We start from the raw sequence: 17,891 nt of genomic DNA, 5'->3' as shown, positions 1-17,891 counted from the left end.
ATATAAGTTCTCCTCCCAGATTACATAGCACATTATGCCAAGCTGAAGAAGACTTAACGTCAATAGATTCAGTAGTTCAAAGGTTTTGGGCTCTAGAAGAATTACCTTCAGAATCGAATGGCATTAAATTCACACAAGAGCAACAAGAGTGTGAAAAATTTTTCGTAAATACAACTCAAGTATTGCCTTCAGGACGGCTTCAAGTAAGAATGCCTTTTAAAGCTGACCGTAAGTTACTCGGTCACTCCTATGAAACCGCAGTTCGGCGGTTTCAGGCCCTGGAGAGAAGGACATTAAAAGATCCAGAACTTCGTAAAATGTATCTGGACTTTATGAATGAATATAGAGCATTGGGTCACATGAGCCCAACGAACAATAAGATCCCGAGTGAGCCACACTACTTCATTCCGCATCAATGCGTTTTAAGGCCCGAGAGCACAACAACCAAATTACGTGTTGTATTTGATGCCTCGAGTCGATCTTCAACTCAAATAGCGTTGAATGAACTTTTGATGGTAGGTCCAACCATCCAAGAAGAGTTATACTCAACTCTTCTTCGTTTTCGCTTACATAAGTATGCACTAACAGCGGACATTACTAAAATGTATCGTCAAATAATTATGCATGAAGAAGACAGAAATTGTCAACTCATTGTGTGGAGAGAGCATCCTTCTGAGCAAATTCAAATTTTTCGTCTTAACACCGTAACATACGGCACTGCGCCTGCTCCATTTCTCGCAACACGGTGTTTGCAAATGCTCAGTGATGCCAATACAATGAAATATCCACTCGGTTCATTGGCCATCAAAAGAGACTTTTATGTTGATGATTTATTAACAGGGTCCGAAAATTTTGAGTCTCTAGATCTTTTGAGAAGTGAGGTAAATAAAATATTAAACTCGGCAGGATTCACCTTAACGAAGTGGTTTTCGAACCACCCTAAATTTTTCGACAGTGATTGCACTGAAAAGTCATTAAGCTTCAATGACAAAAGTTCCACTAAAACGTTAGGAATCCATTGGTTGCCGAAAGAGGATTTGTTTCGCTTTGTTTTAGATGACAATTTTAATGATCTGCGAGCTACTAAAAGAAATATATTGTCAGTTTCTGCTCGCCTTTTTGATCCTCTTGGATTACTAGCCCCACTAGTTACCAAAGCGAAAATCTTATTGCAAGAGCTTTGGATCCAAAAACTAGATTGGGATGAGTCGATTCCATTGCGCCTTGACACTAGCTGGCAGAACTTTAAAGCCAACCTAATGCAGCTCTCATCGATAAGCATTCCTCGTTACGTAAACGTTGAGTCGAGTGCCATCTGCCAAATACATGGCTTCTCCGACGCCTCAATAAGGGCGTACGGATGCTGCATATACATACGAAGCCAATCTGCTAGTGGTATTAAATGCATGCTGCTTACTGCAAAGTCTAGAGTGGCTCCGCTGAAGACCAAATCTCTTCCGCGTCTTGAGCTCTCGGCAGCACATCTTCTTTCGAAATTATGGTCAAGAGTTGCGCCTATGTTGAGTCGACATTTCGAAAATATTACATTTTGGACAGACTCTGAAATCGTTTTACATTGGATTAAAACACATCCATCTTCACTACAAACCTTCGTCGCAAACAGAGTGTCCGAAATTCAAGAGTTGACTGACAAAGTACATTGGCGACATGTGCCAACGAAACAAAATCCTGCGGATCAAGTGTCTCGGGGTTGTAACGTGGACGAATTGAATAATTCGATATGGTTTGGCGGTCCACAGTTCCTCCTAGAAGACCCTGCATTATGGCCAATTAATAACCACTTCCAGCTCTCACCAGAAGACGAAGCATTAGAGAAGAAGAAAAATACATTTACATTAATTTCGACTGCTGAGAAAAACTCAATATTGGACCTTATTGAAAAATTCTCTTCTCATAAAAAATTGCTTCGTGTGGTCGCATATATATTACGATGGATCAGGCGACCACCAAAATCCTCCAGAGGCCAAGATCTGACTTCAGAAGAGCTAAACTTGAGCTTTCTAAAAATTGCACAGGTGGTCCAACATTCAGAATTTTCGGATGTTATTCAAAAATTGCATAAAGGTACCACCCTACCCGCAAACTTGCAAAAACTCAACCCGTTTTTGCATGAATACTCGGATAAGACGCTGTCGTTCAAATTAATCCGAGTAGGAGGTCGCTTATTAAATGCACCTCTCCCATACGATGCCAAATTTCCGCTTTTATTAAATAAAAGTTCGCACTTCGTTACAACGTATTTACGGTTCCTGCACATTCGAAATCACCACGCTGGGGCTAAAGCGTTGGTTGCGCTTCTTCGAGAACGCATATGGCTAATTAATGCCCGAGAAGCTTGCAGTAGAACCGTAAGAAACTGTATACATTGTTTTCATTACAAGCCGAAGTTGCAAAACCAAATAATGGGAAATTTGCCAGTCGAAAGACTTCGAGCACTACGGCCCTTTCTTATATGTGGCGTAGATTTTTGTGGTCCGATATACACAACGTTAAAAATACGCGGTCGACCACCCGTAAAAACATATATTGCAGTTTTCGTTTGCTTTACTTCAAAAGCAGTACATTTAGAATTAGTTTCGGACCTATCTTCTAATTCATTTATTTTCGCCCTAAAAAGGTTCATTGGACGCCGAGGAATCCCGACGAAGATATTCAGCGACAACGCCACCAATTTCGTCGGCGCCGATCGCAAGCTGCGCGAATTGAAGGAGGCGTTTCTGGCAATGGGTCCAGAACTGAAGAGATTCGCAGCAGACGAAGGGTGCAGCTTCATCTTTATACCACCGCGGGCGCCGCACTTCGGCGGATTATGGGAAGCCGCGGTGAAGTCCGCCAAACACCACATCGTTCGGGTAACCGGCAGCGCGCTACTCACAGCAGAGGAGTTAGCAACAGTGTTGGCCGAAGTGGAGGCCATCCTCAACTCTCGCCCCCTAGTACCTCTGAGCCAAGATCCCAACGACGGCGAGGCGTTAACACCAGCGCATCTATTAATAGGATGCTCCCTGCGGGCATTACCCCCAGAGAAGGTGCCAGTGGACCCAGTTCGTTGTTGCGAGAGATGGCAACTTGTTTGCTGTCTCAAGCAACAGTTCTGGCGACAGTGGTCCAAAGTATACCTGACGGGCCTTCAGGAGCGCAACAAGTGGCTGCACCCCAAACGCAATATGCAGCTCAACGACCTCGTTCTCGTCCACGAGGACAACGTGCCGCCGCAGCAGTGGGTACTAGGGCGCGTCGTCGCAACCGTCGAAGGGCAAGACGGCAAGGTGCGAGTCGCAGAAGTAGCAACCAAGACGGGCACGATTAAGCGCCCCATCCACAAACTGGCTGTCCTTCCACTGGATATTGAAGGAATCTGATCCTGTCAAGGTGGCCGGTGTTGCGTCAAGCGACAAATTTATACCTAAAATAAAAATAATATATGAATTGTAGAAAAATGAATTATAAAAAATTATAAATATTGAATTATATTAGTATTGTATACTTACCCTAATAATGTTATATATACTTACCTTAATCTATTACTATAAGTTAACAAAATGAACTACTCACCTCTTTTTGTACATACCTGTATACTTCCATTCCAACTGTTTTTTCCCGTTAGCTTTAAGATTTAGGCTAAGTCATCTAGTTGCTAAAATAAAGAAAGGAATTGTAATTGAACCTTATAACCGAACGCACGCGTCTTTTATCTTTTTCGCAAATATACAACTTTTCTGTATAATACGAGTACATACATTAGGAACCAATGATGATAGCGGAATAAAACTTTACACAAATTTATTTTGAAAAATATGTAAATGACAGATAATGAAATCTCGATTATCACTTTATCATGCGAGAGTATAAAATGCTCGGTGACACCCGAACTTAGCCCTTCCTTACTTGTTTTTTTGTAGTTTTCTAATACTCTTTACAAGGTTCTTATGGAAAAAAATATTAAGAAAATCTCTCAGAAAGATTGAAAAATATACATTTCATTTTGCATATTTTAAAAAACGCGCGTAACGAATGTAAACGTAATTCAATTTAAATGTCAACGTCATTCAATTAAAAAAAACAAAAATTGTGGTAATCGGTTTTCATGTAAATTTTATTAAGTTTTTGATAAAGTTCGTTTTGTTTTAAAGACTAAGAAGTTTTTTGTTTGCTAATAAGTGTTTATTAATCACGGTAAGTTAAATTCACCTTATATCGATTTTTGGTAACTTTTGCTGACTACACAATATTACAATTTGGTATACATGGTTAAACAGAAAAAATATGAGATCATTTTATTTTCAGTTGGATTTTCGTTTTTAACCAGACGTACAAACTTAGGCCGCAGAATTCGAAATACGGCAAGTCAAAGAAATATAAGAACAAATCAAAGAAATGAACTACAAAGAAATCAAAATCAACAAAGAAATGTTGTGTTTAATCCCCACAGAGCTGCATTTTGCTATAATGTGGCAATTGATTACAGTTCAGAGCAAATTGTTGCTATTGGACCAATGAATATTGTATGTCCACATTGCAATGCATTGAAATTCAAAAATGAATCCCCTCGATTGTGTTGCGCCAGCGGCCAAGTCAAATTGACGCCATTGGTACCACCACCAGAGCCACTACATTCATTGGTTTCCGGAAATGGGCCAGATTCTAATCATTTTTTGACTCATATCCAGCAATACAATAATTGCTTTCAAATGACATCATTTGGCGCAACAAAAGTTATTGGAGACAATTTTATGCCTACTTTCAAGGTATATAAGTATAATGGCAAACAACTTTATTTAGTTTTTCAACCATATAGCTGATGCAAAATATGTTGAGCCAGTGTTGTGTAGATGTGTTTACAAAGTGCTCCAATACTTGGTAAAGCCTGCTACCTAAAACTGCCATGGAAGGCTACTGTTCAATGTTGAGATTTAGTTTTAATTTGAAATGATCTATAAAGTATTTTGGGAGTATTTTGCGAGCCACATGGTGGTACAAACAATTTGCTATACAATTACCTAAATACATACATATTTATATTCTTGCAGATTCAGGGTCAAATATATCATCGAACAGGTTCCTTATTGCCAATGCCTGATGAAGACTATAAATTTTTGCAAATATATTTTATGGGCGATTCAGCAAGAGAAGTCGATCAGCGTTGCGCACACAACAACTCAGTGAAAAGATCCATTGTGGAACAACTTCAAACATTTTTCCATCAACACAATGAATTAGTTGCATTATTCACAACTGCATTAGACCGCATGCCATCAGATAATCATAAAATTGTCATCAGAGCCGATAAGGCGCCTGCAGGACAACATGCTGGACGTTTTAATGCGCCAACAATTGATGAAGTGGCTATTGTCGTCGTGGGAGAAAATTTAGAAAACCGAGACATTGTTTTACTTCGACGGAACGATCAACTTCAGCGTGTGTCTGAAACACATCGATCATATGATGCCTTACAATATCCTATCCTATTTTGGCAAGGTGAAGACGGCTATCATTTTTCAAATAAGATGATAAATCCAGTTACAGGTAAATTAATTGACAATATATGTTTACCACATTAAAATATATGTTTACTAACTTAAAATTTATATTATCAAATTAATAACAAAAAAAATTGTTTATAGGTGCTGAAACGAACAAAAAAGTTAGTTCAATGAATTATTATTCATACAGACTGATGGTTCGGGAAAATGAGGACAATCACATCTTAAAGTGTCGGCGTCTATTTCACCAATATGCTGTGGATATGTATGTGAAAATTGAAACTGAACGATTGACATTTATCAGGTTGAACCAGGCAAAACTCCGTTCCGAGGAATATATTCATCTTCGGGATGCCATTAATGCTGATGGAAATGCACAGAATGTTGGCAGAACAACTATTCTCCCAGCAACATACGTCGGAAGCCCGCGACATATGCATGAATATGCTCAAGATGCTATGTCCTATGTACGACATTATGGCACACCAGATTTGTTTATCACATTCACATGCAATCCAAAGTGGACAGAAATTCAACAAGAATTATTTACTAGCCAATCACCTATTGATCGCCACGATATCACTGCAAGGGTGTTCAAAATGAAATTAAAATCACTCATGGATTTTATTGTTAAGCATCGCGTGTTCGGCGAGACGCGTTGTTGGATGTACTCAATTGAGTGGCAAAAACGCGGATTGCCACATGCACATATCCTCATTTGGTTGGTTGAGAGGATAAGACCGAATGAAATTGATAATGTGATATCAGCAGAAATTCCCGATAATAATGAAGACCCACTGTTACATGAGGTTATTACAAAAAATATGATACATGGTCCATGTGGAATATTAAATCCAATTTCTCCGTGTATGGTTGAAGGAAAATGTTCAAAACGCTACCCAAGACAATTAGTATCAGAAACTATTACTGGAAATGATGGATATCCACTTTATCGCCGCCGATCCATTGATGACAATGGAAAGTCAACAATAGTCAAAGTAAATCGACAGGACATTGAAGTTGATAATCGTTGGGTTGTTCCGTTTTCGCCATTACTCTGCAAGGCATATAAAGCACACATAAACGTCGAATTTTGCCATTCCGTAAAATCTATTAAATATATTTGCAAGTACGTGAACAAAGGTAGTGACATGGCTGTCTTCGGAGTTGCTGCCGAAAATTCAAATGATGAAGTCACTCAATATCAAATGGGCCGCTATGTTAGTAGTAACGAAGGCATGTGGCGTATATTTTCGTTTCCAATACATGAACGACATCCTACTGTTGTTCACTTGGCCGTACATTTGGAAAATGGTCAACGGGTGTATTTTACAGATGCAAACGTATTACAACGAGTTGACAGGCCACCATCGACAACATTAACCAGCTTCTTTGAAATGTGCCAGAATGATGATTTTGCCAGAACGCTACTTTACTCCGAAATGCCAAGATATTATATCTGGAATCAATCATCTAAAAAATTTCAACGACGAAAACGAGGACAGCCAGTTTCAGATTACCCACAAGTATTTTCCACCGATGCACTAGGCCGTATTTATGCAGTCCATCCCAGTCAAGACGAGTGTTTTTATTTGCGTTTATTGTTAGTCAATGTTCGTGGTCCAACATCATTCCAACATCTGCGAACTGTTAATGGTGTATTGTGTGACACATACAGAGAAGCCTGTCAACATTTGGGATTGTTAGAGAATGACACTCATTGGGACCAGACTCTTGAAGATGCTGTGATTTCGTCAAATGCTAAACAAATACGAACATTATTTTCTATAATTTTGTCTACATGCTTCCCATCAGCACCGACTGATTTATGGCATAAATACAAAGATCATATGGCGGAAGATATATTGCATCAGATGCGTCTTAGAACATCAAATGCAGATTTGCAAATGAACGAAGAAATTCACAATGAAGCATTAATTTTAATTGAGGACATGTGCTTGATGCTTACCAACAAAGTATTAATTCAAATAGGAATGATAGGACCCAATCGCCCAATGTTCGACTCATTTGATCAAGAATTGAGACGCGAAGCCCAATACGATTCCGAAACATTACGAGAAATGGTTGATAGAACAGTTCCCCTTTTAAATCAACAACAAAAATATGCTTACGATACGCTCATGAAAGTAATGAACGATGGAACTGGCGGATTTTATTTTTTAGATGCTCCCGGTGGAACTGGGAAAACTTTTTTGTTATCATTGATTTTGGCAACAATTCGGTCGCAAAATGGAATTGCACTAGCCCTAGCTTCATCAGGTATTGCAGCTACATTGTTGGAAGGCGGTCGAACAGCTCATTCAGCTCTCAAGCTGCCGTTAAACCTTCAAATTAATGAAACTCCAACTTGCAACCTTTCGAGGAATTCTGCGATGGCCAAAGTGCTGCAGCAAACAAGACTGATCATTTGGGATGAATGTACGATGGCACACAAAAAATCTTTGGAGGCATTAGATCGCTCGATGCAAGATTTACGAAATAACAAAAACCGGTTTGGTGGTGCAATGATACTATTGGCAGGTGATTTTCGACAAATATTGCCAGTTGTTCCACGCTCAACGCCAGCTGATGAACTGAATGCCTGTTTGAAGTCGTCCATTTTATGGAAATACATTAAAACACTTAAATTAAGTATAAACATGAGAGTCGAATTACAGGAAGACCAGTCTGGAGAAGTGTTTTCCAAACAACTGCTCGATATTGGTAATGGTATTATTGCTGTTGATACATCATCTGGATACATTACATTCCCTACCAATTTTTGTAACTTTTGTGAATCAAAGACCGAACTCATGGAGATGGTTTTCCCAAACATTGCTCAAAATTACGTAAATCACATTTGGTTAAGCGAACGTGTTATATGTATTGGCCGCAAAAAATGTTGATGTGAATGAGAAAATAGCTGGCGAATTGAAGAATTACAAATCAGTTGATTCCATTACTAATGAAGATGAAGTTGTCAATTATCCAACAGAATTTTTAAATTCGCTGGAATTGCCCGGCTTACCACCTCATAATCTGCAATTAAAAATCGGATCAGTAATTATTATGTTACGGAACATAAACCCGCCACGTCTGTGTAATGGTACCCGGCTTGCGGTGAAGAAATTATTGAACAACGTCATCGAAGCCACAATTTTGAAAGGGAAGTACAAAGGCGAAGATGTTTTAATCCCACGCATCCCTATGATACCGAACGACATACCATTCAGCTTTAAACGTTTACAGTTTCCAGTGCGGCTTGCATTTGCAATGTCTATAAATAAATCGCAAGGGCAGTCACTAAGTGTATGTGGCATCAACCTAGAAAATCCATGTTTTGCACATGGCCAATTATATGTAGCCTGTTCCCGTGTCGGAAAACCATCAACATTATTTATTTATGCGCCAGAACATAAAACTAAAAATAAAGTTTATCAAAAAGCATTAGAATAGAGAGAAGCAGTGAAGGGTATAGAGGCTATTAGTTGCTTTCTAGAGCGCGCGTACGGTGTGTACAATTTTAGAAGCAAGCCAGCATTTCGACATATCAACCTTCAAATCCGCTTCAATTATGGTATACGAACAAAAATTACATTGTCGAAGACATTTTACATCGTCTGCGCTAAGAATTGCAAATGAGTCAATTCTGCTTGATACTTCCGGTGGTTTAATATCAATTCCATCTGCCGTTTATCAATGGGTCACCCTAATGACAGTGACCCGTGCTCCGGATAAAAGCAACATATTGTTATTATAAATCTCTCTTCATCTCATTGCTTGTTAATAACTCAATTGCTTACGCTTACTTACATTTGTACACACATGTATACATACATACACCTATTGTACTCATAATTTTCTTTACTTATGTCAATACTCAAATCTTCTAAAGAGCAATTATGTATATACATATGAACAACTTTGAAAATAAATCACTCGCTAAGGAACCGTGAACAGGAGCACACTGCACTTTAATTTGTTTTACACCCCCGCATTTTTAAAATAATAAATAAAGTAAGAAAAACGCTTCTTGCTCCAACATTTTGGCGCCCAACGTGGGGCAGTGTAAAATAAGTTTAATTTCTCGTGCAAACTGTGAAAAAACTCTAATTGTGGTTCCTAATAAATAAATTGCATCACTTGAATTGAAAAATATATATACACATCCAACAAATACATAGTGAAGTAATCAGTGCATAAATTACATTCAAAATTGTTGGTGGGTCCCTGGACTGATTTCAGTTTATTTGCACATAACTGGTTTGCGATCGGATGATTTGTCTGGTGAGATTTTAAGCATTTCTACTGCTGCTGAAATTACCGCTCATTGGAAAGCGTACGTATAAAAACAAATTACTTTATCATTATACATACGTTTATCCAATTACATGCATACATAATTCGCTAAATCACCGTTTGGAATATTTTGGTTAACGGAGTTGCATTCGCTGCCTTTGTTAGCAGATCATCGCATACTCAGCATAGGTCAGCGCCTTTACCGCTCTGCTCAGCTGAACGTTCATAGCTCTGCCGGCACTTGAAAGCGTCGCCCGCTTGGTCGCTGCACCATTGCTGCTGTTCTGTCAACGCATCTATTCTGAGAGCTCTGCTGCTAGCAGCAGTTATTATCGTGCTTTATTAGTTGTATGCATTTTCTACATTTTTTGCGGCCTGCACTAAATGTTTAGTGAGACATTGTTTAGTGAGACAACGCATTGTTAGTGAGCAGTATACAACTTCTTTTTTGCCGTCGCTATAACTGACCACTGGTAGTTATTCTCTTCGCTTTACATTAAGGGTGTACAAAAATAACGTAAAAGGGATAATGTCTCTTGAACACTCCAAACGCAAACGTGCTAATATAAAACGCAATATATCACGCATTAAATCTATAGTTGAGGGATCAAAAGACTTTGATGAAAAGCCTTCACATGCGGAGTTGCAATGCCGACTGGGAATACTAGAGTCATACTTTAAACAAGCACTCTCAGTTCAAGCTGACATTGAAGATTTGGATCCATCAGACACAGGTCGCGCAGATTTAGAGGATAGCTATGTCACAGCCAAACTTTGCATTCAAGCACAACTTGGGGACGAAGGAAACGTTACAATTAACTATCCCGAGACAACAGCTCCAACACCTGTTTCCACGCCATCATTCTTGCCAAGGTTGTCGCTGCCTATTTTCAGCGGGAATTATGCAGAATACAAAAACTTTATTGCATCTTTTACTCAACTTGTCGCTCGGGAACCTAGACTTTCCAATATAGAACGATTTAATTATTTGTTGTCGTGTCTTAAAGGTTCAGCCCTGGAAACCGTAAGAGCCTTCCAGGTAACCAGCGAAAACTACCCGAAAGCTTTAGATAGACTCAGGGAACGCTTCGATAATCCCACTCTGATTTTTTTGGAAGGAATTACCTCCTTATTTACGCTGCAAACAGCCGATAAATCAAACTATCAACAATTGCGTAGTTTGATTGACAAGGCATCAGCTATATTCAGTTCGTTAGAATCGTTGGGCACGAGCTCCAACATCGCACAAGCAATGCTGATTTACATTGTCATTGGAAAATGTGATCAGCAAACTCGCAACAAATGGAATGAATCGCTAGACTACAAATCGCTTCCAACTTGGATACAATGCACCCAAGTTTTAGAACGCCATTGTCAGTTTTTGCATTCATCCGACTCCTCGTCACATCATAAGTTCGAGTCCACCAAACCAATTCGGATTACTACCCGTGGACAAAACTCATCATTCGCCATCACTAAGCCTTCTTGTGTTCTTTGCTCTAGCGATAAACACAAAATCATTGGATGTTCTCAATTTAAGGACATGAACACGAATCAACGCTACGATGCTGCCAAGAAATACGACCTCTGTATCAATTGTCTGAGCAATGGTCACAGAGTAGCTCAGTGTGCGTCGAAGCATCGCTGCCGCTCCTGTAACAGAACGCATCATACGCTCTTGCATCATGACAACGCGACTCTGCCTACACTTGCAAGTCCAACATCTCTTCCTGTTTCGCAATCGTTTCAACCATCATCATCATGTTCAACCAAACCTCATACATACAACCAACTAGCTGCCACGCATTCGCATATGGAGACATCGGATCACGGGCAGGTCATTTTAGCAACAGCTTTAGTTTTAGTTAAAGATTCAACGGGTGCGTACAAGCTTGGAAGAGCTCTTCTCGACTCATGTTCTCAAGTGAATTTCATGACCGATGAGTTCGCACAAAGGCTTCACCTTCGTCGAGAAAAGTATCACATTGGCATTCGCAGCATAGGTGACTCAGTTACCAACCTTAAAGCTCGAACCACCACAACAATTAAGTCACGTACATCAGCATTTCAACTTTCGCTCCAGTTTGGTATCACACCCCATATTGCATACCAACCTGATGCTGAAATTGACACAATAAACTGGAATTTGCCAGCCAACACAACTTTGGCTGACGAAACGTTCTTCAAACCTCGACGCATCGATCTGTTGCTTGGAACAGAGGCATTTTTTGAAGCTCTCGCTATTGGTCAAATAAAGCTTGGCCAAAATTTACCTACATTGCAAAAAACATTATTTGGCTGGGTGGTTTCTGGAAGATACCAGTCCAAGCACTATACGCCTTCAAGGTCATGTCTGCTATTTCGCGAAGACTCTATTGACGCAAACATGCAACGCCTTTGGGAGCTCGAAACTGTTGACTGCAAACCCAACCCTATTTCATCTGATCATCGCATTTGTGAACGTCATTTTATGGCCACAACACATCAAGATACTACTGGACGCATAATTGTGAGGCTGCCATTTAAGGACAATCCAGCTGCACTTGGAGCCTCATACGACATCACTCGTCGCCGATTCCTAGCAATAGAACGCCGTCTGTCGCATTCGCCAGACACTTATTCCCAGTACGTCTCGTTCATGGAAGAATACGAACGTCTTGGTCACATGTCTGTAGTAAAAGCGCCGAAATTAGATGAACCACACTATTACATTCCACATCACTGCGTACTGAAACCTACAAGCGCATCAACAAAGTTACGAGTAGTGTTTGACGCCTCTTGCCAAACTACGACACAAACATCGCTAAATGACTTACTTTTAGTCGGACCAACTATCCAAACAGAGCTGTACATGTTGCTTCTGCGCTTCCGTTTATATCGTTACGCTATCACCGCAGATGTCACTAAAATGTACAGGCAAGTATCCTTGAATAAAAATGATCGTAAATTTCATTACATTCTTTGGCGAGCTTCTGCAGACGCAGATCTTCTCACATACCAGCTCAACACTGTGACATATGGTACCGCCTCAGCCCCATATCTAGCAGTGCGAAGCCTTCACTATTTAGCAGATAAGCATATGGCAGAATTTCCAATTGGCGCCGCGGCTGTAAAGACTTCGTTCTATGTCGATGATTTTCTATGTGGTGCGGATGACACAGATGCCTTACACACATTAAAGAAAGAAGTTATTGAGATACTTCAACGCGGACAGTTTCCTCTATCCAAGTGGCATTCCAATCACCCAGATTTCATGGAAGGCCAAACTATGAAAGAACTAAGCGTTACTGACGATTTTACATCAAGTGCACTTGGGGTGACTTGGAATCAACGCAACGACACGTTGTTATTTTCATTCACACCAAAGCAAGTTCACAAGTCTGTCACAAAACGCACAATACTGTCTATCGCTTCATCGCTGTTCGATCCACTTGGAGTGCTCTCACCAGTCGTGATAACCTCAAAAATAATTATGCAGGAATTGTGGCTGCTAAAATTAGATTGGGACGAGTCGGTTCCTCAACATATACACCAAGCCTGGAATTGTTGCTTAGCATCTCTAAACTCGCTTTCATCACTCAGCCTGCCTCGTTATTGTCTGCTACCAAATGCTCGCGACATACAGTTGCATGGTTTTTGCGACGCATCAATTCGGGCATACGGTTCGGCAATTTACATACGCGTAGAAGACTCTGACGGAAAGGTTGCTGTGCATTTATTAACGTCGAAATCAAGGGTCGCACCAGTAAAAAAGCAGTCTCTTCCAAAACTCGAACTTTGCGGTGCCCACCTTCTCGCTTGCCTGTATGCTAAGATAAAGAACATATTCACATCTGTTAGCATAACTACTTTCTTTTGGACTGACTCGCAACTAGTTCTACATTGGATAAAACAACACTCTGTCACGCTGTCAACGTTCGTGGGCAACAGGGTATCTGACATACAGGAATTGACCGCAGGTGGACAATGGAGGTATGTGCCTTCCAAAGAGAATCCCGCCGACCTAGTATCTCGAGGCTGCCCTGCTGCTGAGCTGAAATCTTCGATATGGTTTTCTGGTCCTCACTTTTTGCAAGAAAACGCAATGAAATGGCCAAGACACACAGGCAATATTGAGCTTGACATGGATATTGTGAACAGAGAAAAACGCAAGAAGACATTTGCTATAGTTAAGGAGGTAAATTACTTGATCGATGTCATTGATGGCATAAGCTCGTATCTCCATTGTCTGCGTCTCATCGCCTGGCTCTTTCGGTTCAGTGATAAATGCAGACGAAAGTATACGACAAACACCATTTCGCCATCTCCTGACGAATTACGACGTGCATCATATTGCATTATTTTTAACATTCAGCAACAACATTTTTCAAACGATATTCAATTGCTTCGAAAAAACCAAGCCCTAAGGAGTAACTTGAAGTTCCTCACACCATTCTTGGACAACGTAACCGGTTTTGAACTCATAAAAGTTGGCGGACGTCTAGATTATGCAGATTTACCCAACTCGCAGAAACATCCGATTCTACTACCCAGCGATTCCCAATTTGTACTAAAGTACGTTCGACATCTACATTTGCGAAATTTTCATGCAGGCCCAAAGGCATTGGTCGCCTTCATCAGATTAGAATTTTGGATTGTCAACGCTAGAGATGTTGCTCGTCGCATCGTTCGTTCCTGTGTGCATTGTGTTCGTTACAAGCCAGTGCTGTTACAACAGGTAATGGGCCCACTACCAGTTACACGTATTACTCCTGCACGCCCATTTGAACGTTGCGGAATCGACTTTTGTGGACCAATTAACACATATCTTCGAATTCGAGGAAAACCACCCACCAAGTCATATTTAGCTGTATTTGTATGCCTCGTAACTAAAGCTGTGCACATCGAGGTGGTCTCCGACCTATCAACAAACGCATTTCTAAATGCATTAAAGCGAATGAGTGGTCGCCGTAAAATGCCATGTGATATCTTTTGCGACAATGCTACCAATTTTGTGGGCGCATCTAACCAGTTAAAGGACCTCAAACAGTTCTTATTCAAGACTGAAACGTTAAATGAAATCTATAAATATTGTTCCTCTGATTTTATTAATTTCCATTTTATTCCACCCAGGGCACCTCACTTCGGCGGCCTTTGGGAAGCTGCGGTGAAGAGCGCGAAAGGGTTGTTAAATCGCACATTGGCAAACACTAAATTGACATTCGAAGAGTTAAGCACCGTTGCTGTAGAAGTAGAAGCCATTCTTAATTCACGTCCACTATGTTCAATGTCATCAGATCCCAACGACTTTGGTGCACTGACAGCTGGTCATTTTTTGGTCGGTGATTCTTTGCGTGGCTTGCCTGAGCGCTCACTGGAGCTGAAGACCGTTTCACACGTTGATCGCTACAACACAATCACTGCCATCAAACAAAGTTTTTGGCGTCGCTGGTCTGTGGATTATATAAACGAACTACGAGCCCGAGTAAAGTGGACAACACCTTCACCTGATCTCACTAAGGGTGCTTTAGTGATCATACATGATGACAATCTGCCACCGCAACGTTGGAGATTAGGTCGGGTCGAATCAACCGTGCTTGGACGAGATGGCCATGTTAGAGTGGTGAATCTCCGAACTGCCAATGGAACTCTTTGTAGGCCGATACATAAATTAGCCATTCTTCCAATTTCTTGAAAGATAGTTCTTTCAACGCGGGCCGGGATGTTGGGTCACCCTAATGACAGTGACCCGTGCTCCGGATAAAAGCAACATATTGTTATTATAAATCTCTCTTTATCTCATTGCTTGTTAATAACTCAATTGCTTACGCTTACTTACATTTGTACACACATGTATATATACATACACATATTGTACTCATAATTTTCTTTACTTATGTCAATACTCAAATCTTCTAAAGAGCAATTATGTATATACATATGAACAACTTTGAAAATAAATCACTCGCTAAGGAACCGTGAACAGGAGCACACTGCACTTTAATTTGTTTTACACCCCCGCATTTTTAAAATAATAAATAAAGGAAAAACGCTTCTTGCTCCAACACCGACTGATTGTAACGTAGCTACATAGAATGGGGCAGAATGCGCTCTAGAATTCCTCTGTGTTTCAGGCATAAATTTTCCAGAAATGCCATGTTTCATTCACACAAGGCCAAATATACGTGACGTGACGTGCTTTCTCTATACATTTACGCACCGAAACAGAAACCAAAAAATATTGTTTATCAAGTTTCGTTACATTGAAAAAATTTGGAAAAATCGAAAATAAATGATTTTCAACACAATATAAATTCAACTTTCTTTTCATCACATAATTTCAGGCAGGACAACGGCTGCCGGGCCAGCTAGTTATACTCTCGCAACAATGTTGCTAACGAGAGTATTATAGTTTTATTCACATAACGGTTGTTTGTAAGTCCTAAAACTAAAAGAGTCAGATATAGGGTTATATATACCAAAGTGATCAGGGCGACGAGTAGAGTCGAAATCCGGATGTCTGTCTGTCCGTCCGTCTGTCCGTCCGTCTGTCCGTCCGTCCGTGCAAGCTGTAACTTGAGTAAAAATTGAGATATCATGATGAAACTTGGTACGTATTCCTTGGCTCCATAAGAAGGTTAAGTTCGAAGATGGGCCAAATCGACCTACTGCCACGCCCACAAAATGGCGGAAACCGAAAACCTATAAAGTGTCATAACTAAGCCATAAATAAAGATATTAAAGTGAAATTTGGCACAAAGGATCGCATTAGGGAGGGGCATATTTGGACCCAATTGTTTTGGAAAAGTGGGCGTGGCCCCGCCCCCTACTAAGTTTTTTGTACATATCTCGGAAACTACTATAGCTATGTCAACCAAACTCTACACAGTCGTTTTCTTCAGGCATTTCCATATACAGTTCAAAAATGGAAGAAATCGGATAATAACCACGCCCACCTCCCATACAAAGGTTATGTTGAAAATCACTAAAAGTGCGTTAACCGACTAACAAAAAACGTCAGAAACACTAAATTTTACGGAAGAAATTGCAGAATGAAGCTGCACCCAGGCTTTTTTTAAAAATTGAAAATGGGCGTGGCCTCGCTATGGACCAAAAACCATATCTCAGGAACTACTAGACCGATTTCAATGAAATTCGGTATATAATATTTTCTTAACACCCTGATAACATGTACGAAATATGGGTGAAATCGGTTCACAACCACGCCTTCTTCCAATATAACGCTATTTTGAATTCCATCTGATGCCTCTTCTGAATAATACGAGTATATACATTAGGAACCAATGATGATAGCGGAATAAAACTTTACAAAAATACGGTATTTAAAAAATATGTAAATGACGTATAATGAAATCTCGATTATCACTTTATTGTGCGAGAGTATAAAATGTTCGGTGACACCCGAACTTAGCCCTTCCTTACTTGTTTTTCTATTAAATAGCCAGAATAAAAAAAGCAAACGTCCAGAAATTGAACGATTCAAATAATTTACAAATCAAAATATTGAAAAACAAAACAAAAAATAATTGTATGAAAAGTCACATTTTGGAAATTTCCAATTTTTCGACTTTTCCTTATAAAAAGTATGTATACTTCTGATTTCATGAGGATTGGTTCCGCCGTTCTCGAGCGTTAGCGTTACTAACACACAAACAATCATTTTTACTTACATATGTATGTATGTATGTATATACAAAATAAAACGTTTGTATGGGAAAAAGAAAAGGGCTCTTTTTAGGGGTTTTCCGGCAACTTTCGTAATTTTTTCTTACATAAGAACCTTCTCCTAATAATGGCAAATACAACAAAAAAAAATCAGCCAAATCGGTTCAGCCATTCACGCGTGATGCCGTGACAACGAAAACGGTTTCATTTTTATATATAAGATTATTATATATTTTTTGGTGGTGGACGGCTTCCAGAAAATTGAGTTGCAAAATATGCCCCCTGCTCTAGATAACAAAGAATTTTCCACCGATTCAAACTACTTATACGACATGGCCCATGCAATTTCTAGCGACGTGGTTCCGGTGGATCTGGCTAACATCAAACCAGGGAAAATTCTACATTCTCGGTGGCTCACCCAAA

At 39.9% G+C, this 17,891-nt stretch overlaps 1 protein-coding gene across 1 annotated transcript; it reads left to right on the top strand.

The window, feature by feature from the left end:
- Positions 1–4,600: 4,600 nt before the first annotated feature.
- On the top strand, positions 4,601–8,415 carry LOC126766698 (uncharacterized). The gene is made up of 3 exons (XM_050484431.1): positions 4,601–4,769; positions 5,052–5,547; positions 5,646–8,415. Exons 1-3 carry the CDS (start codon positions 4,713–4,715, stop codon positions 8,408–8,410), a joined length of 3,318 nt encoding a protein of 1,105 aa, XP_050340388.1. The 5' UTR covers positions 4,601–4,712; the 3' UTR covers positions 8,411–8,415.
- The last annotated feature ends 9,476 nt before the right edge of the window (positions 8,416–17,891 follow it).

Source organism: Bactrocera neohumeralis, unplaced genomic scaffold, assembly GCF_024586455.1.
Source record: "Bactrocera neohumeralis isolate Rockhampton unplaced genomic scaffold, APGP_CSIRO_Bneo_wtdbg2-racon-allhic-juicebox.fasta_v2 ctg2173, whole genome shotgun sequence".
NCBI classification, from domain to species: domain Eukaryota; kingdom Metazoa; phylum Arthropoda; class Insecta; order Diptera; family Tephritidae; genus Bactrocera; species Bactrocera neohumeralis.
The sequence above is the reverse complement of the archived record's forward strand: the minus strand, read 5'-3'. Positions and strand labels throughout refer to the sequence as shown.